Source organism: Aureococcus anophagefferens, assembly GCF_000186865.1.
Source record: "Aureococcus anophagefferens unplaced genomic scaffold AURANscaffold_21, whole genome shotgun sequence".
Lineage (NCBI taxonomy): Eukaryota > Pelagophyceae > Pelagomonadales > Pelagomonadaceae > Aureococcus > Aureococcus anophagefferens.
In genome coordinates, this window is record NW_008705581.1 from 95,979 (window position 1) to 121,576 (window position 25,598).

The window sequence follows — 25,598 nt, forward strand, 5'->3', positions numbered from 1 at the left end:
GTCGCCGCCGCCGGCTCGTCGCCGCCGAAGGCGTCGACGCGGACGATCGTCGGCAACCCGCGCTCGCAGAGCAGCGCGGCGGGCTTCGCCAAGCCGAGGAAGACGCCGCTCCGGCTCTCGACGTTGCCGAAGGGGCTCAGGCTCACGGCCGCGGCGTCGACGCCCGCCCGCGGCCGGCCGATGAAGTCGTGCTCGAGCTTCCGGAGGCCCGGCGTGACGCCGTCCGACCAGTAGACGAGCAAATCGCCCGTCTCGAGCGCCAACGCTAAACACCACTTGCCCACGGTCTCCACGGCGAGCACGGGGCCGACGCGCTGCAGCGCGACGGCGACGCAGCGCGGCGGCGGGACGCCCTCGTCGTCGGCGTCGAGCCGCGCGCCCGCGAGCAGCCGCGGCGGCCCCAGCGTCGCGCCGGGCCACCGCCGACACGATCCGTCGCCGTCGACGCGCCGCGACGCCAGCGCGCCGTCGCCGAGGATGCCCACGCAGAAGACGAAGGACGCGTCGACCTCCTTCTTCACGGGCTTGGCGTCCTCGAGGTCCGCGCCGTAGAGGTACGCGCGCTCGTCGAATTTCGTCGCCGCGTGCCACCGCCCCGGCGCCGGCGCCGCGTCGTCCACGTCCATGGCCTCCACGGGCGCCAGGAGGCTCCCGGGGCACCGCGCGACGGCCACGGCCTCGACCTCGTCGTCGAAGACCTGGTCGCCGAGCGAGAGCTTGTCGCCTTCACTATCGACGACGAACGCGTCGCCGTTGGCCGTCAGCGCGACGTGGCGCGCCTCGTGGGACGCCACGGCCGCGAGGCCGTCGGCCGCCAGGGACCCCGCGCGCACGCGCGCCGCGTCCTTCGTGGCGACGAAGCCGCCCTGGGCGAAGACGAGGAAGACGAAACTCTCGGCGTCGGCGACGGGCGGCGCGACGACGCCCACGAGGTCGTCGCTGTCGTCGAATTCCAGGGCCTGCTCCTGGAACGTCGTCCCGTCGAAGAGGAACCAGCGCGCGCCGGACGACGTCGCCGCGACGACGACGTCGCGCGTCGACACCTCGCGGCTCTTCGTTTCTTCCCCGCGGAACGGCCCCCGCCAGCCGAAGCGGAAGAGCTTCGCGACCCCGTCGACGGCGAAGGTCGCCAACGCCCGCACGGCCGCGCCGCCGCCGAGCGTCGCGAGAGACCCGCGCGCGCCGGACGACGCGCCGCAGCACGCGACGAGCTCCGCGCGGCCCGCGGCCGCGGCCTCGGCCGCGGTCTTTTTCACGTCCGCGTTGCGCTGGGGCTGGAAGGGCCAGCGGTGCGTCGTCCGCGCGGACCACGTCGCGTCGACGACGGCGCCGACGCCGAGGAGCGAGTCCGTCGCCGTGAGCCGCAGCGGCGGCGGCGCCACGTCCGCGCCGAAGCCGCCGCGCGCGGCGCCGTAGAGCGCGCGCCACTCCGCGTCAGCCTGTTCCCGCGTCACGCCCTCCGGCAGCTCGTCCGACGCGTCCGCGAAGCCCTCGTCGAGCTTGGGCTTCTTGCTGAGGCGCCGGTTCGGCGCCGCCGCGAGGCCGACGTCGCCCAACACGCCGTCGCCGTCGAAGGACCCGAGGAAGACGCGGCGCCGCCGCGGGTCGTAGGCGACGCAGGACGCGACGGGCGCCGCCGCTAACGGCCGCAGGTGCAGCCGCCCGCGCCGCCCGTCCAGGACCCAGCACGTGGACGCGCCGGGGAGGCTCAGCAGCACGACGTCGTCGACGAGCTCCGCGGCCGCGCATTCCCCGCCTACGGCGACCGCGAGCTTCTCGTCGTTGGCGCGCAGCAGGTGGCGGCCCGCGGACTCGGCGGAGAAGTCCAGATCCGCGAAGCCGTTGAGCGCCAGCGCCTCGTACGCGCCGCCGCGCGCGATTTTCGCGAGCGAGTTGCGGAAGACGACGACGAGCCCGCCGTCGCGCGTGCACGCGAGGCACTGGGCCACGGGCGGGAGGCCGTCGACGGACCAGAGCGGGTAGACGCGCCGCCCGGCGACGTCGACGCCCAGCGCCGCGACGCGCGTCGACTTGGGCACGTCGCCGCGCGCGTCGCCCAGGACGACGATCAACGTCGCGGGCCCCGCGCCCGGCGCGTAGTCGAAGAAGCGGGGCAGCTCGCCCCGCTTCGCCGCGCGCTCGGCGATCCAGGGCTTCGGCGGCTCGCCGGTGTCCGCGTCCGGGCAGCACAGGAGCGGGATGACGACCAACCGCCCCTCGACGAGCGCGGCGGCCGAGGACCCGTCGCGCGCGACCGCGAGCGCCGGCGGCGTCCGGTCCGTCGCGGCGCTCCCGAAGGGCTTGGTCTCGACGTCGGCCAGCGGCGCGGCGCCGAGGCCCGCGGCGCCCGGCTCGAGGTCGAACAGGGCGAGGTCCCGGAGCTCGCCGTCGCCGTCGACGTCGACGAGCGCGACCTTGAAGACGCCGAAGCTCAGGACCAGCGCGTCGCGGGGCCCACGGGGCCGGCGGCACGGTGCGAGGTCGTGGATGCGCTGCTCGAAGCTGAAGGCGCACCGCAGCTGCAGCGTCGACGCGACGACGCCGTAGACCTCGAAGCCGCGGCCGCGCACGACGACGAGCTCCTCCTCGCCGCTACCGATCCGCGCCCAGCAGCAGCGGCTCACGCCCGTGGCCTGGTGCAGCAGGCGATGCACGAGGTACATGGTCTGCGCGTGATCGCGCGCGCGCAAGAGGCTCACACCTCGCGCTCGGCGAGGCGCCCTGCAGTGCTCGACGACGATCGCGCGCGCGCAAGAGCAACGACGATCGCGCGCGCGGAGGCCCTCACTGCGCTCGGCGAGGCGCCGTGCACTGCTCGAGCCGAGCACATCAAACCTTGTCGACGGCCGCCGGTCAGGATCCCGTACGCGTCCATGAGCCTTCCATGGCCGCAGCGACGAAGGCCGGCATAGGCCCGCGCATAGGCCTCGGCATCAGAACCCGCGAGGTGGTGTTAGGCCGCCGCGGGGCGCAAAAAAAGGCGCGGCGCGCCGCCGCGTGTGTGTCGGTGGGGCGGGCGGTACCGGACGTTCGGTTGGCCGCGGGGGGGCGCGCGCTCGCGCCCTAGGCCTCGTGGGCCTTGTCGTAGGCGAGGACCGCGCCCTCCTTGACGTCCTTGGCGATCTCCGTCGCCTCGGCGTCGCGGACGTTGTCGCCGCCCTCGACGTCGTCCGTCTCGCGCGCGGCCGCGGCGTAGCGGACGGGCCCGAGGTCGATCTCGCGCTCGCACTGCGCGAGCGCCAGCGGGTAGAAGAGCACGGCGATGCAGTAGTCCGTCATGAGGTCCCCCGTCGCGATGCCCAGCTTCTTGCGCACGCTGTAGCGGCAGTAGGCGACGACGGCCGCAAAGGCCATGTAGAACGCGCCCGCGATCATGCGGAGGTTCGCCTCCATGGGCGCGAGCAGCAGGAGCACGACGCCGAAATAGAAGATGAGGAAGGCTAACGCCGTGTACACGAGGGTCTTGTCGTCGTCGAGCTTGGTCAGGATCTTCCAGACGTAGACGAAGGGGAACGCGATCAAGGCGTAGAGCCGCGACGCCGTCTTCCACCTGTGCCGAAACCAAATCTTCAACCCGACTTCAATGTGAGCGTATTCGAATGTTTTGACACGAGCTCTTCGGCTGGGCTTCGAGAACTCGACGAGAGCGATCGATCCGTCCAAAAATCAGCCGAATCGACTTTGATTTGACCGAGCTAGAGAATTCTCAAGTTTGGTCAGGACCACCCAAACCAGTGGTTGGTTTCGGCACAGTCTTCCACGTCAGTTCCAGGCACGAGGTCCGGAAGTCGGGCCGGAACTCGTCGAGGTCGCCGACCTCCTCCTGGACGGCGATGTAGAGCGCGTGGGACATGTACATGAGCACGATCGTGAAGGGCAACCCCGAGACGACGGAGACGGCCTGGAGCGCCTTGAGGCCGCGGTCCGGGTCGCCGCCGCCGCCCTTGAGCAGCGCCGTCGCCGCGGCGCCCTCCGTGATGGCCCAGAGGACGCGCTGGAAGAGGGGCGGGTCCGGGTCGCCGTTCGCGGCCAGAATGTCGATGACGAAGGACCCGGAGTCGGACGACGTGATGAAGTAGAGGAGCAGGCAGATCCACGAGTAGCCCGTGAGCGCGTAGGACAGCTGGCGGGAGCCGTAGGAGCCGAGCATGTCGAAGAAGATGTCCTCCGTGTCGAGGCACCACAGGTTCACCGTGTAGGCCTGGTTGTGCTTCGCCTCGAAGCCGCTCTTCTCGAGGCGCGTCGACTTGACGTCGCCGGCCGTCGGCGAGAAGCCGCAGTCCCAGTCGTCGTTGTTGTAGAGCGCCTCGAACTGCATGCGGATGCCCGCGCCGCCGAAGACGCCGAACCAGAGCACGCAGTAGAGCACGGGGAGGATCAGGGTGAACATGATGAACTCGCCGAGCGTGCGGCCCTTGGAGATGCGCGCGAGAAACGTGCCCACGAAGGGCGCCCAGGAGATCCACCAGCCCCAGTAGAAGATGGTCCAGGAGTGCATCCAGCCCTCGTCGCCGCCCTGGCCGTCGGGGCCGCCGTAGTTGTCGCCCTCGATGACGACGGACGCCTCGGCGCCGGGGCCGTTGCGGCTCCAGCCGTGGTCCGCGCCGAGGCGCGCCCACGCGTCCGTCTCCCAGGAGATCTTCGGCAGGTACCAGAGGTAGTAGCCGAAGGACGTCGTCATGGCGTCCAAAATGTACATCGTGTCGTCCATGAAGAGCACCGCGAGTACGAGAATCATGCCCATGCCGAAGGCGACGTAGGAGATGGCCGCGATGCCGTTCTTCAGCCCCAGCACGACCGACGTCGTCGCCAGCGCCGTCACGGCCCAGACGATGACGATCTGCGTCTTCACGTTGAACAAAATGCCGAGGCGCCCCTTGTGGCAGTCCTCGCCGCTGCACCCGGCGCGCTGCGGCGGGTCGTCGCCCCACTGGCCGCCGAAGATGTCCTCGCCGGCGTAGGTGCCGCGGTCGAGGCGCACGAGGCCCTTGTTGAGCTGGCGCACGCCGAGGCCGAGCGACGTGCAGACGCCGAAGAGCGTGCAGACGATCGAGAGCACGTCGACGACGTCGCCGCGCCAGCCCTCGATGGCCTTGCCCCAGAGCGGGTAGAAGCAGGACCGCATGGTCAGCGGCAGACCGCGCCGGTAGGACATGATGGACATGAGGGCGCCGATGACGACGTAGGGCACCCAGCCGTGGAAGCCCCAGTGGAAGTACGTGACCATGAGCGCGTGGTTCGCCTTCTCGTTGTCGTTCATGTCCGCGTCCATCCAGCGCGCGCCGCCCCAGCCTACGGAGCGCGACGGTCGCGACGTTTCGTCGTGTTCCCGGCCGACGTCTCTCGAACGTCGCCGCGGCCGCGGGACGCCGGCCCCCGCCGTGGAAGTGCCACATGGGCTCGGCGACGCCGTAGTAGAAGAGGCCCACGGCGACGCCGCAGCAGTAGAGCATGGCGAACCACTGCACGCGGCTGAACTCGGGCTCGTCGTTTGGCCCGCCGAGCTTGATCTTCGCGTACTTGCTGCACAGGATGTAGAGCAGCACGCCGATCCACAGGTTCTGCGACGCGATGTAGAGCCAGGTCCACTCGTCCGTGACCCACTGGAACCAGGTCTGGAACTCCTTGTAGGCGTCCCAGCGCATGGAGATGGTGTAGACGATTAAGCCCCAGATCAAAACGCAACTGTAGAGCGTCACGTAGGGGTTCAGCTTGAAGTAGAAGGGCGTGCCGTGCAGGCCCTCGACGAAGGGCAGCGTGATGCCCCGCCCGGGGACGGCCTTGGACGCCATGATAACGTCGCGGAAGAGAAGCCCGATCCCCAGCGACGCCTTCTGCGGTGATGTCAACCGCGGAAGCTGCCCGTGAAGGGAGAACGAGATTACCTGCACCGTCGAGCACCCGGCCCCCCGTCCGGCCGCCCGCAAGCGAGTGCCGGGCCGGCCGCCGCGCCGTCCGCCCGCGTCGCCACCATGAGCGTGGACATCAAGAACTACGGCGACGCGGACAAGAAGCTCATCAAGAAGCTCACGGCCGCGGGCAAGTTCGACGCGTCGCTGGACCAGAAGCTGAACATCGAGAAGGTGAACGTCGAGGTCATGGTGCGCTGGGTGAACGAGCGCCTCACCGAACTCCTAGGCTTCGAGGACGACGTCGTCGTGAACCTCGTGGAGAACATGCTCACGCAGACCCAGGACGCGTTCTCCGGCCAGGTCAAGCGCGTCGACCCGAAGCAGCTCCAGATCCAGCTCACGGGCTTCCTCGACCGGCAGGCGGCGCCGTTCGTCGCCGAGCTCTGGAAGCTGCTGCTGGACGCGCAGGACGCGCCCCACGGCATCCCCCGGGCCTTCGTCGAGCGGAAGAAGGCCGAGCTGCTCAAGCGGCAGGCGACGCGCGACGGCGACAAGGCCGCGATCCGCAAGGCCGGCGGCCGCGACGCCGGCGGCGGCCGCGAGGACGCGCAGCAGCGGCTCGTGCGCGCCGCCGCGGGCGAGGGGCGCCGCCGGTCGCGGGACCGGCGGTCGCGGTCCCGGGACCGGCGGTCGCGGTCCCGGGACCGCCGGTCGCGGTCGCGGGACCGCGGCGGCGAGCGGCGGCGGAATCGGTCGCGCGACCGGCGGTCGCGGTCGCGCGACGACCGGCGCCGGTCGCGGTCGGACTCGGCGGACCGGCGCCGCGAGAGGCGCCGGGACCGCGCGCCCGGCTTCGGCGCCGCGCCGCCCGCGGCGCCCGCGCCGCCCACGGGGCGGCCGCCGCTCCCCGCGCCCTGGGCCTGGCGTGAGTCGCGGAGCGAACGGGGCTCGTGGTACTGCGTCAACGAGGCGACGGGCGAGAGGCGCTGGGACGCGCCCGGCGCCGAGGCCAAGGTCGTCGTGCGCCACGTGCTCGTCAAGCACGCGGGTTCCAAGCGGCCCTCGAGCCACCGGACGGCGACGATCGCCCTTTCGAAGGCCGACGCGGCGGCGGAGCTCGAGGCGCTCCGCGCGGCCGTCGCGGCCGCGGAGGACCGGGCCGGCGCGCTGGCCGCCGCCGCCCGGGACCGGTCCGACTGCCCGTCGTCGGCCAAGGACGGCCAGCTCAAGCCCTTCGCGCGCGGCGAGCTCGACAAGAGCTTCGAGGCCGCGGCCTTCGCGCTCGAGCCGGGCGCGCTGAGCGGCGTCGTCGACACGCCGAGCGGCCTCCACCTCATCCTGCGCCTCTCCTAAGACGAATTACGCGGCGACCTTCTTCGCCGGCGGCGCGGGCGTCCTCCCGTCCGCGAGGATAGCGGCGACGACGGCGGTGCCCGGCTCGACGCGCGCGAAGCGCGCCGACACGAGGGGCGCGCCGCCGTCGACGGCGACGACCGTCCGCGCCTCGAGGAACGCGTCCAGCGCGGCGCAGACGCGGTGCTGGTCGAGGGGCAAGGTAGCGAGCGCGTCTGTCACGAACGGCGGCGGCGCGAGCGTCTCGCCGAAGACCTGGTCCCAGGCGTCGAAGCAGCAGGGCCGGGACGCGTCGGGCCGCCCCTCGTCGCCGCCGAGCTCGCCGTCGGACTCGTGCTTCTTGTAGACGATCGTTTTCCCCGACCGCGGCGGATCGTTCTCCGGGGAGAGCACCAAACGCGTGTCGCCGACGACGTACGCGTCGAAGAGCGCGGCCCACTGGTCGCCGTTCCAGGGGAAGAGGGCGAAGGGCGTGCTCGGCCAGTCCTCGGGCAGCGGGCCGAACACCAAGACCAGCGCCGCGGACGCGGCGACGACGGCCGCGGCCTGCGGGAACCCGGCCGCCGCGAAGGGCTCGAAGTCCGCCCCGAAGCCGTAGGCGTAGACGGGCACGTTCACGAGGAACGCGACGCCGATGGCCAGGCTCTGGAGGCAGGCGATGCCCGCGTGCATGAGCACGGCGCCGACGGCGACGAGCGGCCGGAGCCGCGCGGGGAGGAGGAGCCCGAGCGCGGGCACGAGAGCGACCTCGAAGAACAGCGCGCCGCCGCCGAAGGCCGCCATGGCGACGTCGGAGCGCGCGGCGGCCTCGGCGAGGGGCCGGAGCAGGGGGCCGTCGGGGCCGTCGTGCTCCAGGTAGGTGCGCAGCACGTTCCGCATCGTCGCCGGCGCCGCCCACGCGCGCCCGCCGATGGTGAGCTTCGCCGCGCCGCTCGAGAGCATGAGGTGGATGCCGACGCCCAGCGCGAGCCCCGCCGCCGTCGGCGAGTCGCCGTAGAGCGCGAGGGCCCAGAGCACGTAGACCGCGGGGAAGTCGCGATGGCTTCTCGTCACCGACGTTTCGCAGCACGCGTAGCAGGAGAAGCTCAGTGCCGCGGCGTAGCGCAGCGCCGCGACGTCCGGCGCGCGCGACGCGGCGAGCAGCGCTACCACGGGCAGGTGGCAGATCAGGCGGTAGAGCCACGCGCGGCGCAGCACGAAGAGGAGGACGGGCGTCGGCAGGCAGGACGGGACCGTGGCCACGGGATTGCTGAGGCCGCGCCGGTGCAGATCCGCGCCAGCCAGGAACGTGCCCGAGGCCCAGATGGCGAAGATGACGATGGCGAGGGCTGCATAGAACTGCTGGGCGTCGATCGCGCCCATGCTGCCCGCGAATGAAATTGCGAACGGCGATACTGCTCCGTTGAAGGCATCGGGTCGATCTTGACCTGCGGCGCAAAGCGATGGAGTCGACTCGTGCGGAGGCATTTTGGGCAGCCGCCAAGGAGGCCGGGCAACAACGAGCTGGGGCAGCGACGAGGCGAGCCAGAGATGAGGCGCTGCCCCCGCTCGTAGTTGCGAAGCGAGCCAGAGATGAGGCGCACCAGGCCGCTTTTGTCGACTTCCTGCAAGACTGGTACGATGACGGCGCGCCTGGTGGGTTTAACAAGCCCTGGAAGTTTCACTCCTCGAACCCGGGTCGTGCTTACACATGCCTCGAGGCCATCAGCGTGGACCTGAACCTTCACCTCGAGACTCTCCGAGAAAGTTATTCGGACTATTCTTCGAGGACGTTCCTGCATCATGCTGCGCATCAAGGTTGGTGCGCGGCGATCAGGTGGCTCCTGCAACACAGCCCTGCAAATGCTGGACATAATTCTCTCGGATCCTCGAGGGTACTTCACACCGCCGTGGATAATAGCCATTGCGCCGCTGTGGTCATTCTGCTCGATGCGGGTGAACAAATCGAGAGTCTCGACGGACGTGGGAACACGCCGCTCCACCGCGCTGTATTTCAGGCTGTATCGAACAGCCGCGGCAGCATGTGCAAGCTCCTCCTAAGTCGCGGCGCTTCTCTCGACGCGCGCGATCGCAGCGGCAGGACCCCCGAGGAACATGCACGTCGACCTTTTAGCAATAGTCCGTACGCGGCCGACCTCCTCGCCGCCGTGCGCGGCGCCGGGGGCTGGGACGCCTACGTGGCCCAGCCGCGCGCCGCGCTCCTCGCGTTCCGCCGGGATCTGCCGACGCTGCGCCGCCTCGGTCCGTCGAGCGTCCGCGCGCACGAGTGGCTCTTCGCCGAGGCCCCCGCGGACGTGTGCACGCACGCGCTCGCGTTCTGGCAGAGCGACCGCGACTCCGAATATTAAGAACCACCCGCCCTAGGCCGGCCCCGCGAGCGCGCCGAGGATGATGGGGTCCGCGAGGTTGTCGTCGACGCGCGCGGCCGCGGCGGCGTCGAGCCCCGCGGGCTTCGCCGCGAGCCGGATGATGGGGTCCGGCCGGCCGTCGACCGTGCAGTAGTCCGTTTTCAGGTCCTCGGGCGCGCAGGGCCGGAACAACAAGTCCTTCGCCGTGCCGAAGTTCCAGCGCGCGAGCGCGAGATCCGGGTCCGCGTCGTACTTTCCGTCGTCGAGCAGCCGCAGGCACCGCTGGTCCAGGTCGTAGATGAGCGGCAGGCCCGTCGGGATCTCGACCTCGTTGACGCGGTCCTCGGGCACGGCGCAGAGCTTCATGAGCAGGCCGCGGATCGCGTTCTCCGACGACGCGATGAGCACCGTCCGGTTCTCCAGCGACGGGCCGATGACCTCCTCGAAGTAGGGGATGGTCCGGTCCATGCAGTCCTTGAGCGACTCCGTGTGGGGCACCTTGCGCGCCATGACGAGCTGCCTCGCCGATATGGTGCGGATGATCGACTCGCCGAAGGAGTAGCGGACGTCGTTGACGTAGCGCTGGTACCGGTCGTCGTTGCCCGGGTACTGGGGGCTGAAGGAGCTCGCGCGCGGCGGCCGCACGCGGTAGGACCGGCGCCACTCGCGGAACTGGTCCTCGCCGTGGAGCTGCGCGATCATCTTCTTCGACAGGCCCGTGAGCGCGCCGTACATGCGCTCGTTGAGGCGCCACGTCTTCACGATGGGGATCCACAGGCTGTCGAGCTCGCTCAGCGTGATCCAGGCCGTCTCGATGGCGCGCGACAGCCAGGACGTGTAGACCATGTCGAGCTCGAAGCCGTGGGCCCGGAGGAGGCGGCCGGCGAGCGACGCCTCGGCGCGGCCCTCGGGCGCGAGGCCCGCGTCCTCCCAGCCCGTGAACAAGCCGAGCTTGTTGTGCTCCGTCTTGCCGTGGCGCAGGATCACGAGGCACCGGTCCGGCGCGCGGCCGCGGGCCCCCGGCGGCGCCGCGACGTCCGCGCGCGCGCGCTCGCCCCCCGGCACGCCCATGTAGAACCCGCCGTCGACGGGGTCCGCGACGCCCGCCGGGAAGAACCGCGCCTCCTTGGCCTTGGAGAGCGTCGCGTTGAGCTGGTCCGAGTCGCCCGCGAGGTCGATGAGCTTGCGCTCGAGCTCGAGCTTCTTGAGCGCGCGCACGGAGAACGTGTCGGGCGCGGAGAGCGCGCCCGGCACGCGGCTCTTGAGCTCCGACTCGGCCTGGAGCGCCGCGCGCAGCAGCCCCCGCTTCTCGAGGAACTCGCCGCGGACCTTGGCCTGCGCGAGGTCGTCGTCGGCCGGGAGCGACGAGCTCTCGAAGGGCTGCACGTCGAGACGGTAGTCGCGCGTGCGCTCGAACTTGTAGACCAGCGGGATGCCGTTGGGGATCGACACGGACGTGATCTCGTCGTCGGAGATGCCGTCGATGTGCTTCACGAGGCCCCGCAGCGAGTTCCCGTGGGCGACGACCATGACGTTGCGGCCCGCGAGCAGGTCCGGCTTGATCTTGGAATCCCAGAGCGGCAGCGCGCGCGCCATCGTGTCGGACAGCGACTCCGTCGCGGGGACCTGCGTGCGAATCAAATCTTCACCCCGACTTCAATGCGAGCGTCATCGAACGGATTGGACCGCGCCGGCCGGCACGGTGCCCAGGTCCGCGTACTTGCGGTCGCCGCGGTCGTCGTAGGCGTGGGACCCGTCGGCGGGCATGGGCGGCGGGAGATCCTCCAAGCCGTGGCGGAAGGCCTGCACCGCGGCCTCGCCGAGCTCCAGCGCCAACCCCGGCTTCGACAGGCCCGTCAGCGCGCCGTAGTGGCGCTCGTTGAGGCGCCAGGACTTGAAGACGGGGCTGTAGACCTTGCCCAGACCGCGCAGGAGGATCCAGCAGCTGCGGATCGCGCGGCGGAGCCGCGACGTGTAGGCGACGTCGACGACGTACCCGGCCTCCAGCAGCAGACGCGCCGCGTGCTCGACCTCGCGCTCGCCGCGGTCGGACAGGTCGACGTCGGCCCAGCCCGTGAAGGTCGAGTTCGCGTTCCACGTCGACTCGCCGTGGCGCACGAGGATGAGCGTGCCGGGCTGGCGGCCGAAGAGGCGGCGCTGGATGGACGGATTCTGGCGGTGGCGCGCGAGGGCGAAGCCGTCGTCCTCGATCAGCGACTCCGCCGCCGAGGAGCGGATCGACGGCGTGTGGACGTGCGATGTCGGCGGCGCGAAGGCGTTTGTCGTCGCCAGCAGCGCGAGAAGGCAGCGGTCCATCATGTGCGCACTGGGTTTAGCCACAGAGTTCCGCGCGCGCTACCTGATCTCCGGCCTCAAGTTCGTCGACGGCACCTGGACGTCCAAGGCCCGCGCCCTCTCCCACCGACTCGAAGACGACGCGCGCCGCCTCGCGGACCGCGCCGCCCTCGCCACCCTCACGACCAACCTCCGCTGCGACGGCTAGGGGGCGGCCTCCGGCCGCCGCCTGGCTCGGCTCGCCGAGGTACCCCACGATCCCCCCTGGATAAGCGCCCACAGAGTTCAGGTCGGCAGCGCCGCGCCGCACGCCTCGCCGCCGGACGATGCGTTAGCTCCCCGCGGCGCCGTCGTCCCCCCGGGGCGGCCGCTCGGCGTCTTCCCGCCGGTGGTCGCCGATGGCCTCGTAGTGCGCGACGATGCGCTCGAGGGACCGCGCCTTGGCCTTGGCCGCGGCGGCCGTTTGCCGCGCGTCCGCGGCGTCGTCCTCCGCGCGGGACGCCTTGCGCTGGAGCGTCTCGCAGACGACCTTGGCGATGCGCGTCGCCTCGCGCTCCGCGGCGACGCAGTCCTCGAGCTCGCGCACTCTCGCGGCGAGGCGCGCCTCCTCGTCCGTCGGCGCGGCGTCCGTCTGGCAGCCGCGCGACGCCGTGGCCCCGGCGCGCTTCGCCTCGCGGGTCGCCAGGGCCGCCTGCTGCGCGGCGACGAGGTCCCGCAGCTCGTCGACGACGCCGAGCGCGCCGGCGAGCGACGCGCGCAGTTCGCCGAATTGCGCCTCGAGCGCCGACGCCGCGCCCGTCGCGCCGCCGAGGAGGCTCGTCAGCGCGCCGCAGGCCTCGCCGCCGTCGCTGGACGCGAGCGCGCCGCGGCCGGCCTTGGCCAGGATGCCGAGGCAGACCGCCAGGGAGCCCTTCCAGACCTCGAAGAGGCGCGCGTCTTCCGTCGTCGGGGCGTCCGCGGCGACGGCCATCGCTGCGGCGGTGGGAGCGGTTCGTGTGTTCGTGCTTCGTGTAGCGCTTTGACGACCTGTTCTAGCGCTGCGGCTCGAGTTTTCACGCTCTCAAAGCCTTAGCCATTGTTCAAATCCACTGCACGGCTGGGGCAACTCTGGCCGAGAGCGCATGCCCCGCGCGTTCCGCGCCGTGCGAGGCCGTCGGAGGAGTCGCGAATTAATCCCTGCGGCAAAGCTGAAGGCTCGATCGGCCCACGAAGAACGCTCTCAGCGGAGTTAGACGCTCACGGGCGCTTTGGCGGCGCGTGCCAGTGGCCGGGCGCGTGCTAGTAGTACAAGGAAGGGGCCGCGCGCCGCGGCGGCGGTTTTTTCGTGGCCACTGGTAGATCCAGTGCCAGCCGTTGCCGTCGGGGTTCTTGTGCTCGTCGATCTGGTAGCAGACGTCGAGGACGATGATGTGGCCGAAGTCGATGTCGAGCTGGTCCTCGAGCGCGCGCACGTAACGAGATGACACAAACACAACGTTACATTCTGAACATGTTGTATTGTTAGAGTGCGCGGACTAACGTTCGGCTCCTTGTATTCAAATCCCACTTCATTACGGGGTTCTTTATCTTCTGGGTAGATCGCGGTCATCCTGCTCGACGTCGGCGTTGACTACAGACGTCTCGTTCCCACGGACGTCGAGTTGACGGTCCGCGTCTTCTGTGTGGACCGCCGCTCGCATGACGTTGCGCTTGTGTGCAGGTGGTACGTGGCATACAAAGCGAACGTGAACACTCTGCGGTCTTCAAGTCGCGTCGACGAGTACGCGCGAAAACCTACGCCCACAAGCGCCAGCCCTCGGAGTTCCGCGACTAGCGCGCTCATTGATGCGCATGGCACAGCCCACTCCTAGTTCCGAGCGCACGCAGCCGCGCGAACGCGCGCGCGCGGCGCCTTCCGACGGTCGATCCGGATCCCCGGCGCGTGCTCCCGCGCGCCGCGCGCCACGCGTACGGCAGCCGCAAAAACAGGCTGCTGTCGGGCATGGCGCACAGTCGGTAGAAATCCTTCGCATGCTCGGCCCTTCAGCCCTCCCGGCGCGCCGCCGGCCCACGCTCGCCATCCTGCTGGGCTTCGCGGCGCTCACGGCGAACAGTTTCCGCCACGTCGCCCCGCGCGCCGTCCATCGGCGACCGGCGCGCCGGCGATACGCCCCGCGCGGCGAAAAATCCACGCGCCTCCGCGCCTACGTCAACGAGATCGTCGCCCCCGACATCAAGGATTTACTCTCGAGACCGCTGCTCACGAAGGACGAGGAGGTGCGCTTCGGCACGCGGGTCCGGACGCTCGTCGCCATCGAAAGCGCGCGGGACGCGTGGGCGGACGCGTACGACCGGCCGCCCACCGACGCGGAGCTCGCGCCGACGGTCGGCTGCGCGGACCCGGCGGCGCTCGCGGCGACGCTCGCGGAGTGCCGCGAGGCGCGCGAGGTCATGATGCTCTCGAACATGCGGCTCGTGGTGGCGATGGCGCGGCGGATGCAGCGGTCGTTACCGCAGGCGTCGCGCCTCGCCGTGGACCGCGACGGCGGGTCCTACGCGCTCGACGACCTCGTCGCCGAGGGCACGCTCGGCCTGGCCAAGGCCGTGGACCGCTTCGAGCCCGACCGGGGATTCCGCTTTTCGACGTACGCGACGTGGTGGGTGCGCCAGGCCATCCAGCGCGCGATCCGGCGGCGCGCCGTCGTCGCCGTGCCCGTCCACGTGCAGCAGCTCGCGAAGAAGTGCGAGAACGCGACGCAGGAGCTGCGGGACGAGTACGGGCGGCCGCCGACGTCCGCGGAGCTCGCCGCGCGCGTCGGCGCGTCGGAGAAGCGCCTGAAGCTCGCGGGCCGCGCGGCTTTGGCGACCTTCTCGTTGGACGTGCCCCTCAGTGCGGCGCGGGGAGGCAAGGGGTCCCACGTCGCGGATTTCGCGGAGGCGGCGACGCTCAACGAGATCGTCGAGAGCGACGAGCCCGCGCCGGAGGAGGCGGCGACGTTCCACGAGCTCCGCGACGCCATCGACTACGCCATGCACGCGAACCTCCAGCCCTCGGAGCGCGACGTGCTCCGCCTGCGCCTCGGCCTCGACGACGGCGAGACGCGGACGCGGCGCCAGGTCGGCGAGATCTGCGGCCAGACGGAGAAGAAGATCCGCGCCATCGAGCGCGCGGCGCTCACGAAGCTCCGGCACACGCGCGACTGCGTCCAGCTGCGCGAGTACGTCCAGTAGAGCGGCCCCGTCGCTCGCTCTCTTCGCTCCCGCCGTTTCTCGCGTGTACATAAGGTTCGCTCTAACATACGAGCCGCGGCGCGGACGCTCAGGGCATACATAAGTGTCGCTCTAACATACGAGCGCGGACGCTCAGGGCAGGGCCTTGGCGCGCGCGTAGGCGTCGCGCGCGCGGCACCGGTCGAGGTAGGCCGCGAGCGCCGCGTGGAGGTCCGGCCCGAGGTCGTCGGGCCACGTGGCCGCCCAGCCGATGCTGTCGGCCCAGTTGCAGCAGTGGACGAAGAGGATGTCCGCGGCGGAGAAGCCGTGGTCGCCGACGAGGTAGTCCCGGCCCGCGAGCGCCTCGGCGAAGACGCGGAAGACCTTGGCCGCGTGCTTCCGCGCGGTCTCCGTCGCCACGGGGTCGCGCGGCGCTAGAACGTCGGCGAGCGCGTCGTGCTTGCGGTGGATCCAGAGGGCCTGGGCGTCGAGCTCCGCCATGCCGCAGTGCACCCACTGCTCGTAGACGCCGCGCGCGGGCGTGCCCGCCGCGGGCACGAGGTCCGCGACGCCCGCCGACCGGAAGCGGTCGCCGAGGTACGTGTTGATCGCCGCGCTCTCGAAGAGCGTGACTTCGTCGGCGACGACCAGCGACGGCACCTTGTTCGGGAAGCCCGGGTTCGCCCGCGACTCGGCGCTGTGGGGCTTCGCGGGCACGTGCTCGTAGGCGATGCCCAGCTCCTCCAGCATCCACAGGTTGCGAAACGGCCGGAACTTGCCGCTGCCGATGAGCTTCACGGCGACGCTCATCCTTTGCCAGCGCGACTGCTACACCGTCCCGTCCGCTGCTGCTCTGCGCGCCCCGCGCTTGCCGCTCGTCCGCTGCCGCCGATGTTGGTGTTGTCCTACAGGGACAACGAGTACCTCAAGCGGATCTTGGCGGACGATGGGCGCTCTCCGATGGCTCTTGGCGCTAGCCCTCTGGCTGCCCGTCGCCCCGGACGAGGTCTTTTCCATGGAGCTCGAGAAGGACGGCGGCATCCTGCGCCTCGAGGTCCCGAAAACGAGCGACGCGGCGGCCGTCGGCGACGCCGTGCGCGCCTTCATCGCCGCCCACGACCTCGTCGAAGGCATGGGCTGCGACGACGCCGCGTGCATCCAGGACGTCCTCGAGGCCGCCGTCAACGACGGACTTCGCGGTGCCACGGACACGGCGGAGGACGCGGGCGAAGCCGCGGTCGTCGAGCTCGAGCGCGACGGCGCGACGCTGACGCTGCGCGCGCCGCGCGCGGGCGGCTCGATCCGCGACGCGGTGCGCGCCTTCGTCGCGGCGCACGACCTCGCCGAGGGCATGGGCTGCGACGACGCGGGCTGCGTCCGGGCGCTCCTCGAGCGCGCGCTCGCGGACGCCGTCGCCGCCGCGCGCTGCGCCGCCGCGCCCTGCGGCCCGATCAGCGCCGCGCTCGCCGGCGCGCGCCGCGCGGCCCCGCTCTACGACGTGCTCCTCGCCGGGCGGCGCGACGCGACGCGCGCCGTGCTCGCGGCCGGCGGCGACGGCGCGGCGCTGACAGCCTGGGCCGCCGTCTTCCCCCGCGCGGCCGTCGTGGGCCTCGCGGACGATCCGCGGGCGGCGGCGCGCGCCGCGGACGTCCACGACCGCGTCCGCGTGCTGCCGGCGGCCGGCGCGCCGGCGGCGCTGCGCGCGCTCGCGGCGTCGGGCGGGCCCGGCGCCTACGACGTCGTCGTCGCCGGCGGCGGCGTCGCGGGCGCGGACGGCGCGCGCGCGGCGCTCCGCGACCTCTGGCCTTTCGTCGCGCCCGGCGGGCTCCTCCTGCTGGAGCGGCTCGGGAGCCGGCGGGCCGCGCTCCTCGACGACCGCGCGGCGCTCGTCGACATCCTCGGCCGCGAGACGCCCTACGTCGCCCACGACGGGGTCCTCGTCGTCCGCCGGCTCCCGGGGCCCGCCGCCGCCGCCGCCGTCCCGCCGGCGGGCCGCCTCGGGAAGATCGCCACGCGCGTCCAGGAGATCTTCGGAGTGCAAGGCTCGAGGTCACCAGGCTGACTTCGAAGCCTAAGCGGCGTTTCACATAGCCGCTGACCGCCCTCCCCCTCGGTGGGAAGGCCCTCGCCCCCGCCCGCCACGCGCTCCCTCGACAGGCGGAGTTGAGTTACATGGCTGGGGTACATGGCTGGGGTCCCGCGCGCCGAGGGCGCGGCGGCGGCGCGGCGACGACGGGCGCGTCCCGTCGCGCGGGCCCGGCGGCGCGGCGCGCCGGCGTGCCCGACGGGCCCGCCGAAACGCGCGCCGGGCCTCCGAAGCGTCGAGCGAAGCGTCGACGCTTCGCCGGGGGGAAGACAGGGGCGGCGGCACACAGGCACACAAGTCACAGGCACACAAGTCACAGATGCGGCGCGTCGCCGCGCGACGGGTCGACGGCGTCGACGACCTCGCGGAAGGCCCGGACGCCCGCGTCGATCTCCTCCGGGAGCAGGTCCTCGGAGTCGCCGTCGGCGACGTAGCACACAGTGTACCAGATGCGGCGGTCCTCGTCGTCGTGCTCGGGCAGCTTCGCGCGCACGACGCGGCCCGTGAACACGACGCCGTCGAAGGCTTTCACGATCCACCAGCCCAGGGGGTAGGGCTGGGACGCCTCCTCGGGCTGCCCCGGCTGCTGGTCTTTCTTGGGCCGCAGCGCGCGCTTCTTCGGCGGGATGTCGCTGGCGGGCGACGATGCGCGCTTGCGGCCGCCGACGGTCTTGCGCGCGTGGTTCTGCGGAGCGAGCACGACCATGGCCTCCGCGACGAGCCAAGGGGTATGTCAAGTGGTGTGTCCGCAGGACTTAAACCTTCGCGCGTATGACCGTCGTCGACCGGCGAGAGAGAGAACAAGGCTTCGCTCGATGGGGTGTTGCAGACGCGTTGAAGGGCGAAGGTGAGGGCAGCGCGAGGGGCAGCCTTTTTGTGGAGGTCGATACGGTCGAGGTAAACCTAATAAGGTAACTAGGATAGCCGAGGCTCGTCGGCGAGCTGATCAGCCCGCGAGCGATTTATTATCAAGTCTGCTGTATGCGCCGGCGTCCGCGCATGGCCGCCGTGAGAGGACACGTTAGATAGAAATATACGGGACAGCCGCGACACGGCCCGCGACGACGCTGCCGCGCCGCGACGCCAAAAACTCGCGCCCGCGGCGCCTCGCCGACGCCGTCAAACGGAGAGCGGCGCCGCTCGCACCGCGAGCGACCGCCGCCCCCCGGGAAGCGCGGCGTCGGCGCCGCCCGGCCGAGCGGCGCCGGCGGGACGGCGCGCGGCCGCCGCGCCGCCGCCGTCGCCGCCGCCGAGACGAGCAGGGGGGCCGCGCGATCGCGCCGCCCGCCGCGCGCCGCCGCTCACCGTCTCCGCGCCCGCAGGTAGCTATGTCGGCGATCCAGAGCGTGCAGGTCTTCGGCCGCAAGAAGACGGCGACGGCCGTGGCCTACTGCAAGCAGGGCCGGGGCCTCATCAAGGTCAACGGCTGCCCCATCGAGCTCCTCGAGCCCGAGATCCTCCGCCTCAAGACCTTCGAGCCCGTGCTCCTCCTCGGCCAGCACCGCTTCGCCAACGTCGACATCCGCATCCGCGTCAAGGGCGGCGGCTTCACGGCCCAGATCTACGCCATCCGCCAGTCCATCGCCAAGGCGCTCGTCGCCTACTACCAAAAGTACGTCGACGAGGCGTCCAAAACCGAGATCCGCGACATCCTCATGTCCTACGACCGGACGCTGCTCGTCGCCGACGCCCGGCGCTGCGAGTCGAAGAAGTTCGGCGGCCCCGGCGCCCGCGCCCGCTACCAGAAGTCCTACCGTTAGGGGACGTCCGCCGGCGCGGAACCACGCCCGCCGCGGCGCGCGGGCCCGCGCGGACCCCCCCGACGACTCTAAAAAAAAACGCACCCGTTCGTTGTGTGGCCGTGGGCGGCGGCCCGTGGGGGTCTTCGAGCGGGGTGCTCGGGCAGCGGGCTGGAGGCGGCGCGCGCGGCGCGGCGCGGCGGGTCACGAGGTCGACTGCTCAAGAAGGTTCGATGGGGCCCGCAGCAACGCCCTGAGCGCGCTGCAGAACACATCGACGCGCGCGACGCGCGCGCGCCGTCCGCGGCCGCCGCAATGGCCGAGCGACCGCCGAACGACGCGTCGCGCATCGCCTCCGTCGCGACGAGCCTCTTCGCCCACGCCGCCGCCAAAGGTGGGCAGGAAGGCCTCGACCGGGAGAAGGTGAACAACATCATCTTCGAGCTCAGCGGGTCGAGCTCCTACACGAAGGAGAAGCTCGAGCACCGCGGCGACGCGGAGAAGTGGGTCGCGGCCGCGCGGCGAAAGCTCGAGACGTTCGACGGCACGAAGCGCTCCGTCGCCGCGCACCACCTGCGGAAGCGCGAGGCGGCGCTCGAGGCGACGCGGCGGGCCATGGACGCGGCGGGGACCGTGTGCTGCGTCGTCGACTTCGACATGTTCTACGCGGCCGTGGAGCTCCGGGACCGGCCGGAGCTGAAGGACAAGCCGGTGGCGGTGGGCGGGCCCGGCATGATCACGACGGCCAACTACGTCGCGCGCAAATGGGGCGTGCGGTCCGCGATGCCGGGCTTCATCGGCCAGGAGCTCTGCCGCCGCGGGCCCGAGTTCGGCATGCCCCGCGCGGAGCTCGTCTTCGTGCGCCCGGACTTTGAGAAATATACGGCGGTGTCCAAGGTCGCGCGGAAAATCTTCGCCGAGTACGACCCGCACCTCGCCTGCTACTCCCTCGACGAGGCCTACCTGGACCTGACGCTCTACCTCCGCGCGCGCGCGGCCGCCGGCTCGCACGGCGAGGCGACGAAGCTCCTCGCGACGCCGCGGCCGCGGAAGCGGAAGCGCGGCGCCGGCTTCGGCGAGCCCGACGACGACGACGACGACGAGGCGGAGGCGGACGGCGTCGGCGACGACGAGGCACCGGACGGCGACGACGAGGCGGCGGCGCCGGCGGTCGCGCTGCCGCCGCTGGACCTCCGCGACGACGCCGCGGGCCGCCTCGCCGACGCCGTCCTCGCGGAGATCCGCGCGCGCGTCCGCGCCGCGACGGGCGGCCTGACGCTCTCCGGCGGCCTCGGCCCCAACTTCCGCCTCGCCAAGGTCGCCGCGGACGTGCGGAAGCCCGACGGCCAGCACCGCGTCGCCTGCGGGCGCCCCGGCGTCCTCGCGTTCCTCCGAAGTTTGCCCTGCCGGAAAGTCGGCGGCGTGGGCCGCGTGCTCGAGCAGAAGCTCGAGGACGGCCTCGGCGTGCGCACCTGCGGCGAGCTCCTGGACAGGCTGCCGGAGGTCCACGCGCTCTTCGCGCCAAAGGGCCGCGACTTCCTCCACGACGTGGCTCTCGGAGTCGGCGCCGCGGGCGGGCCCGAGGACGACGAGGACGAGGACGGCCTGCCCAAGGGCCTCGGCAACGAGCGCACGTTCCGGCCCGTCTCGGGCCTCGGTCCGCTCCTGGCGAAGCTCGAGGCCATCGCGGCCATCGTCGCGGCGCGCCTCGAGACGCGGGGCATGCGCGCGGCGAGGGCGACGCTGAAGCTCAAGACGTCGGCGTTCCACGTGACGACGCGCGACGCGCGCGCGCCCGAGGGCGGGCCGACGCGGGAGCGCTACGTCCAGTCGGCCGCGTCGCTCGTCGCGCTCCTCGCGCCGCTGTTGCGCGACGAGGTCGCCAAAGCCGACGAACGGGGCGCGCCGCTCGAGCTCCGGCTCATGGGCGTGCGCACGTCCGACTTCGAGGTCAAGGTCGCGCCGCGGGCGCCGGGCCAGCGAAACCTCGAGGACGCCTTCGCGCCCGCGCGGCCGCCGTCGCCGAAATACCGGCCGCCCGGCGGCGCGGATGTCGACGCCGCGGTCCTCGCGGAGCTGCCCCCGGACATCGCCGACGAGCTCCGGGCGCAGATGGGCCGCGACGCCGCCGTGTCGCGGCGGTCGCCGCCACCGCGGGCGCCGCCGGCGAAGCCCGCGGCGGCCGCGCGGCCGAGCCCGGCGACGCGGTCCATCGCGGCCTTCTTCTCCAAGCCGGCGCCGCGGCCGCCGCCGCCGGACGCGCGGCCGCCGGACCCGCCGCCGGTCGACGAGGGCGCCGTGGGCCGCGTCGTCGAGATGGGCTTCGGCCGCGCGCGCGCCGTCGCCGCGCTCGCCGCGTGCCGCGGCGACGTCGAATTGGCCGTCGCGCGGCTCCTCGGGGACGCGCCGGGCTAAGGGCCGCGGCCCCGACTCGAAACCTACCTCGGTGTCTTAGGAGGCGCGCGAACCCCGGCGCCTAGGCCTTCTGGGCCTTTTGCTGCTCCTGGAGCTGGCGCAGCCGCTTCTCGATCGTCGCCTTCTCCGCGTTGATCTTGGCCATCTTGCGCCGGGACGTGGACATGCCGCTGCTCGGCGTCGGCGGCGCGGACGCGGAGATCATGGGCAGCGGCGCGGCGCCGGCGTACCCGCGGGCCCCGGCGCCGCGCGGGAAGCAGTCCTCGACGAGCGCCGCGTAGGGGAGCGTGTTCGACCCGGAGACGTCGTACCACGTCACGAGCTCCCGGAGCCTGTGCCGAAACCAAATCTTCAACCCGACTTCAATGTGAGCGTATTCGAATGTTTTGACACAATCTCTTCGGCTGGGCTTCGAGAACTCGACGAGAGCGATCGATCCGTCCAAAAATCAGCCGAATCGACTTCGATTTGACCGAGCTAGAGAATTCTCAAGTTTGGTCAGGACCACCCAAACCAGTGGTTGGTTTCGGCACAGCCTGGAGCTCCCGGTCGTTGAGAGGCGCGCGGAGCTCGCGCGCGAGCCTCGCCAGGTCCTTGGCCGTCGCCGCGCCGGAGCCCGCCTTGTCGATGCGCAGCAGCGTGCCGTGGAGCAGGTCCCGGGGCGGGATGGGCTGGCCGCCCTTGGCGGCGCGCGTCTTGGGCGCGGCGCGGAGCACGGCGGCCCTCAGGCGGTCCTTCGACTCCGCGATGGACGGCGGCAGCGCGACGGCGACGTCGCCGTCGGCCCGGGCGCTCGGCGGCGGGCCCGCGGCCCGCTTGGGCACGGGGTGGGAGATGAAGTGGGGCACGGCCTTGGCGATCTCGTCGACGAGGTCCATGTAGTGGATCTCGCCGTCGCCGAAGCGGCCGCGGTTGCCCTTGCGGTCGTAGTAGCGGACGATCTGCCGCGCGTGCATCTCGCTCATGTCCATGCCCACGCGGTTCATGGCGCCCATGAACTCGCGCACGTTGAGCTCGCCGGACGCGTCCGAGTCCCAGAAGAGGAAGGCCTCGCGGAGGATGGACTGGACCGTGCCGCCCTGGCTCAGGATCCGCGCCTCGACGGCGTAGCGGAGCTTCACCTTGAACTCCTCGGCGAGCGCGTTCTGCGTCTTCTCGTAGGGCCGGCACGTGAAGAGCGACTCCAACAAGAGCTCGTCCTCGTGCTCCTCCTCGGGCGTCGGCGCCGTCGTCGACTTGAGGTTCGCGCGCGTCTCGACGTCGGGGTCCTCCGCGGACTCGATGAAGTGGGGCACGCCCTCGCAGACGTCCTCGACGAGCGCCTGGTAGCGCATGGCGCCCTGGTTCGACGCGTCGTAGGCCGCGACGATCTGGGACGCCTCGGACTCGCTGAGCGTGACGCCCAATTGGGCCAGCGCGCCGACGAGCTCCCGCGCGTCGAGCTGGCCCGACGCGTCCGCGTCCCAGTTGAGGAAGGCCCGGCGGATGAGGATCCGCTCGTACTCGCCGTTCTTCTTGATGGACGTGAGGAGCTTGGCCCGCAGCTTCTTGATGAAGCGGCGCACGATCGCCGGGTGGCCGGACCGGTCCCCGGCGCCGGACCGCGCCGTCGCCGCGCCGACGTCGCTGTGCTCCATGAAGTGCCTGCCGAGGCGCGCCACGTCCTCGACGAAGGTCGCGTAGCGCATCTCGCCCCCGGAATCGGCGCCGTAGTAGCCGACGACGTAGGACGCCTCGTCGTCGGCGACGACGAAGCCGAGGCTCTCGACGGCCCGCTTGAACTCGCGGACGCTCAGCGCGCCGGAGCAGTCGCCGTCCCAGTCGAGGAACGCCGTCCGCAGCACGGAGCTCTCCGTGCCGCCGAGCTCGCGCACGCGCTTGTCGAGGTGGCGCCGCAGCCGCTGGCAGAAGTCGACGATGCGGAGGTCCGGCCGGTCCTTCTTGACCTGGATGGACGCCTGCTTCTGCTCGAAGCGGATGGCCGCGAAGTCCTCGTGGCGCCGCTGCTCCTGGAACGCCGCCCACTTGACCTTGGGCAGGTACTGCTCCGCCCGGTAGGCCTCGCGGTTCTTCATGCGAATCTGCTCGCACGACAGCTTCAGGTCCATGGCGCGGAGCCCGCCGGCGTCGCTCCAAAGTGCGGGGACGTCGCCCGGCCCCGGGCGGCGGGGACGCGAACCGGAGCGGGCGGGCGTCGGGACCGGCCCCGGCGGCGGACGGCGCCTGTGAGGCTCGAGCGCTGCTCCCAGCGCCGTCTATTATGTATCCGAGATAGATCGACTTGCCCTCGGCATGGTGAGGTCTGCCGCGGAGATTGTTATTATTTTGTATTTGAGGCTGAGGGAAGGTTAAAATGAAATGCAACAATCTTGATCCAGCCCCGATCCGAGATAATCGCCGGCGAGCAGCGATATTTAACCTTCCTCGCGCCGCGTTCGAGGCGTTCCGCGGGCCCGATGGCGCTGACGCCGGGCACGCGCAAGGTCATCAGGGAGTTGATGGAGGATAAGAAGGAGGGCATACTCAAGACGCCGGAATTCGAGGACCGGAGAAAGCGGGTCTTGGATGAGGCCGACGAGCGCCACGCGGCGAGCGCTGCGACGCCCGCGGCGCCGGCCCGGGCGCGGGAGCCGCCCCCGCAGCCCGCGAAGCGCGGGCGGACCGCGGGCGTGGCGAGGCGGCCGCGCGGCCGTCTGTCCGGGGCGACCGGGAAGTGAGCGCGTCGTCGAGTGGCGCGACGTCTACGACGGCCTGCACGACCGCGCGTTCCTGGGTCTTGCGGAAGCGGCAGAGCCGCGCGAGGAGCGGCGGCGCGCCGTCGACCCCGCACGCGCGGTCGACGGCCGCGCCGAGCGCCGCGAGGAGCCGCGCCTCGGCGGCGACGGGGAAGCCGCCGCCGCACTTGCGGTCGACGGCCGCGACGGCGGCCGCGTGCGCGGCGACGGCGCCCCGGTAGAGCACCCCGTCGAGCGCGAGCGAGGCCGCCGGCGCCGGAAGCGCGGCCTCGGACAACCCCCGCCCGCTCCCCCGCCGCTTCGACGCGCCCCGCCCGCTCCGCCGCCGCTTCGACGCGCCGACGGCCACCGGGAGCGCGTCGAGGAGCGACCAGCGGAGCCGGCGCCGCGCGACGGCGAGCGACGCGTGGAGGTCCTCGACCAAAAGGACGTGGACGCCGGCGGCGTCGAGGCGCGCGCCCCGGAGGTGCGCCTCGACGAAGCTCTCGACGTCGCCCGATGTGAGGAGCCGGAGGTCCTTCGCGAGCGGGTTCCAGCGGTCGCGGTCGCCCGCGTACCAGCGCCGCGTGCGGTTGTAGTACGCGAGCAGCGACGCGAGGTGGCCCGCGGGCTCGCGCCTGCGACGAAGGGGCGCGTCGGACGGGACGCGCCGGAGCGACGAAGGGGCGCGTCGGACGGGACGCGCCGGGAAGCGGACGCCGGCGCCGCGCAGCGGCAGCAGGAACGCGACGTCGTTTCCCATCAATTCGCGGCAGAGGCGAAAGAAGCCGTCGACCCAGGGCCCGCGGTCCTTACACGTCGTCCGATTCGTCGTCCACCAGTCCTTGATGGGGAAGACGTGGCGGAGCGCGACGTCCGCGCGGCGGCCGCCGAGCGCCCTCCGGAGCGCCTCGGGGCACATGGCCTTCCGCCAGAACTTGCCCGGCCACGCGGCGGCCGCGGGCCGCAGGCCCAGGCGCAACGCGACGCGCGCGACGAGGGCCTGGAGCGTGCCCGACCTGGGCAGGAAAAGAGTGCGAAATTCCCAACTTTGGAGGCTCCTCTCTCGGTCGTTTTCCACTCGTTTCGGCTAACTTTTGGACGAGCGATCATCTCTCGGAACGGTCTCGAAGCGCGGATGCTTTTTCCAGAACGCGCGCGCGCGGAACACTCATGTTGAAGCGAACTTGAATCACTCTTTTCCTGCCCTGTGCCCGACGCCGTCTTGTGCGTCTTGACGAGCGCGACGCGGCGGTGCGCGCGCGCGTGGGCGCTCGCGGCGACCGCGGCCTCGAGGACGCGCTCCACGGCCGCGGTCGACGCGTTCGCGCCGAGCTTTTCGACGCGCGCGGCGACGTCGGCGACGTCGGCGCCCGGGCACTCGAGGCCCGCGGCGGCGGCGGCCTCGTCCGCGACGTCGAAGGGCGCGGCGGGTTTTGTCGCTCTTGCGGAGCAGAGTAGCGCGACGAGCAGCGCCGTCCGCATGTAGCGGCCCCCGCCGACCCCGGGGCGACGACGACCGCGCTCGGCGGGTGACGCCCCGGGGGCGGAACGGGCGCGGTCGCGGTCGTAGCGAACGCTTTGACTCGGGCGTCGCGACGCGTCGT

General features: G+C 71.8%; 10 protein-coding genes across 10 annotated transcripts; 5 read left to right on the forward strand and 5 right to left on the reverse strand.

Moving 5' to 3' along the window:
- Nucleotides 1-3,706: 3,706 nt before the first annotated feature.
- Nucleotides 3,707-5,792, reverse strand: BCT1 (hypothetical protein; the record flags this gene model as incomplete). The annotated part of the gene is made up of 5 exons (XM_009041531.1): nt 3,707-4,165; nt 4,253-4,586; nt 4,653-4,876; nt 4,982-5,292; nt 5,369-5,792. The coding sequence occupies 5 exons, from the start codon at nt 5,790-5,792 to the stop codon at nt 3,707-3,709; spliced, it is 1,752 nt and encodes a 583-aa protein (XP_009039779.1).
- A 180-nt stretch (nt 5,793-5,972) lies between these two features.
- Nucleotides 5,973-6,398, forward strand: AURANDRAFT_30707 (hypothetical protein; the record flags this gene model as incomplete). The annotated part of the gene is made up of 1 exon (XM_009041409.1): nt 5,973-6,398. A coding segment is annotated over one exon (426 nt), but the record flags the coding sequence as incomplete, so codon positions are not given.
- A 357-nt stretch (nt 6,399-6,755) lies between these two features.
- On the forward strand, nt 6,756-7,205 carry AURANDRAFT_30544 (hypothetical protein; the record flags this gene model as incomplete). Its single annotated transcript, XM_009041410.1, has 1 exon — nt 6,756-7,205. A coding segment is annotated over one exon (450 nt), but the record flags the coding sequence as incomplete, so codon positions are not given.
- A 2,633-nt stretch (nt 7,206-9,838) lies between these two features.
- AURANDRAFT_5637 (hypothetical protein) lies at nt 9,839-10,543 on the reverse strand (the record flags this gene model as incomplete). Its single annotated transcript, XM_009041517.1, has 2 exons — nt 9,839-10,069; nt 10,130-10,543. Coding segments are annotated over 2 exons (645 nt in total), but the record flags the coding sequence as incomplete, so codon positions are not given.
- A 420-nt stretch (nt 10,544-10,963) lies between these two features.
- On the reverse strand, nt 10,964-11,680 carry AURANDRAFT_5727 (hypothetical protein; the record flags this gene model as incomplete). Its single annotated transcript, XM_009041530.1, has 2 exons — nt 10,964-11,179; nt 11,255-11,680. Coding segments are annotated over 2 exons (642 nt in total), but the record flags the coding sequence as incomplete, so codon positions are not given.
- Nucleotides 11,681-13,820: 2,140 nt separating this feature from the next.
- On the forward strand, nt 13,821-15,171 carry AURANDRAFT_60247 (hypothetical protein; the record flags this gene model as incomplete). Its single annotated transcript, XM_009041411.1, has 1 exon — nt 13,821-15,171. One exon carries the CDS (start codon nt 13,859-13,861, stop codon nt 15,056-15,058), a length of 1,200 nt encoding a protein of 399 aa, XP_009039659.1.
- Nucleotides 15,156-15,872, reverse strand: AURANDRAFT_69913 (hypothetical protein; the record flags this gene model as incomplete). The annotated part of the gene is made up of 1 exon (XM_009041529.1): nt 15,156-15,872. The coding sequence occupies one exon, from the start codon at nt 15,845-15,847 to the stop codon at nt 15,191-15,193; it is 657 nt and encodes a 218-aa protein (XP_009039777.1).
- Nucleotides 15,873-18,451: 2,579 nt separating this feature from the next.
- Nucleotides 18,452-18,883, forward strand: AURANDRAFT_30567 (hypothetical protein; the record flags this gene model as incomplete). Its single annotated transcript, XM_009041412.1, has 1 exon — nt 18,452-18,883. The coding sequence occupies one exon, from the start codon at nt 18,452-18,454 to the stop codon at nt 18,881-18,883; it is 432 nt and encodes a 143-aa protein (XP_009039660.1).
- Nucleotides 18,884-19,177: 294 nt separating this feature from the next.
- Nucleotides 19,178-19,837, forward strand: AURANDRAFT_30647 (hypothetical protein; the record flags this gene model as incomplete). The annotated part of the gene is made up of 1 exon (XM_009041413.1): nt 19,178-19,837. A coding segment is annotated over one exon (660 nt), but the record flags the coding sequence as incomplete, so codon positions are not given.
- A 1,928-nt stretch (nt 19,838-21,765) lies between these two features.
- AURANDRAFT_66259 (hypothetical protein) lies at nt 21,766-25,476 on the reverse strand (the record flags this gene model as incomplete). Its single annotated transcript, XM_009041528.1, has 4 exons — nt 21,766-23,358; nt 24,023-24,629; nt 24,810-25,010; nt 25,211-25,476. 4 exons carry the CDS (start codon nt 25,474-25,476, stop codon nt 21,766-21,768), a joined length of 2,667 nt encoding a protein of 888 aa, XP_009039776.1.
- Nucleotides 25,477-25,598: the final 122 nt, after the last annotated feature.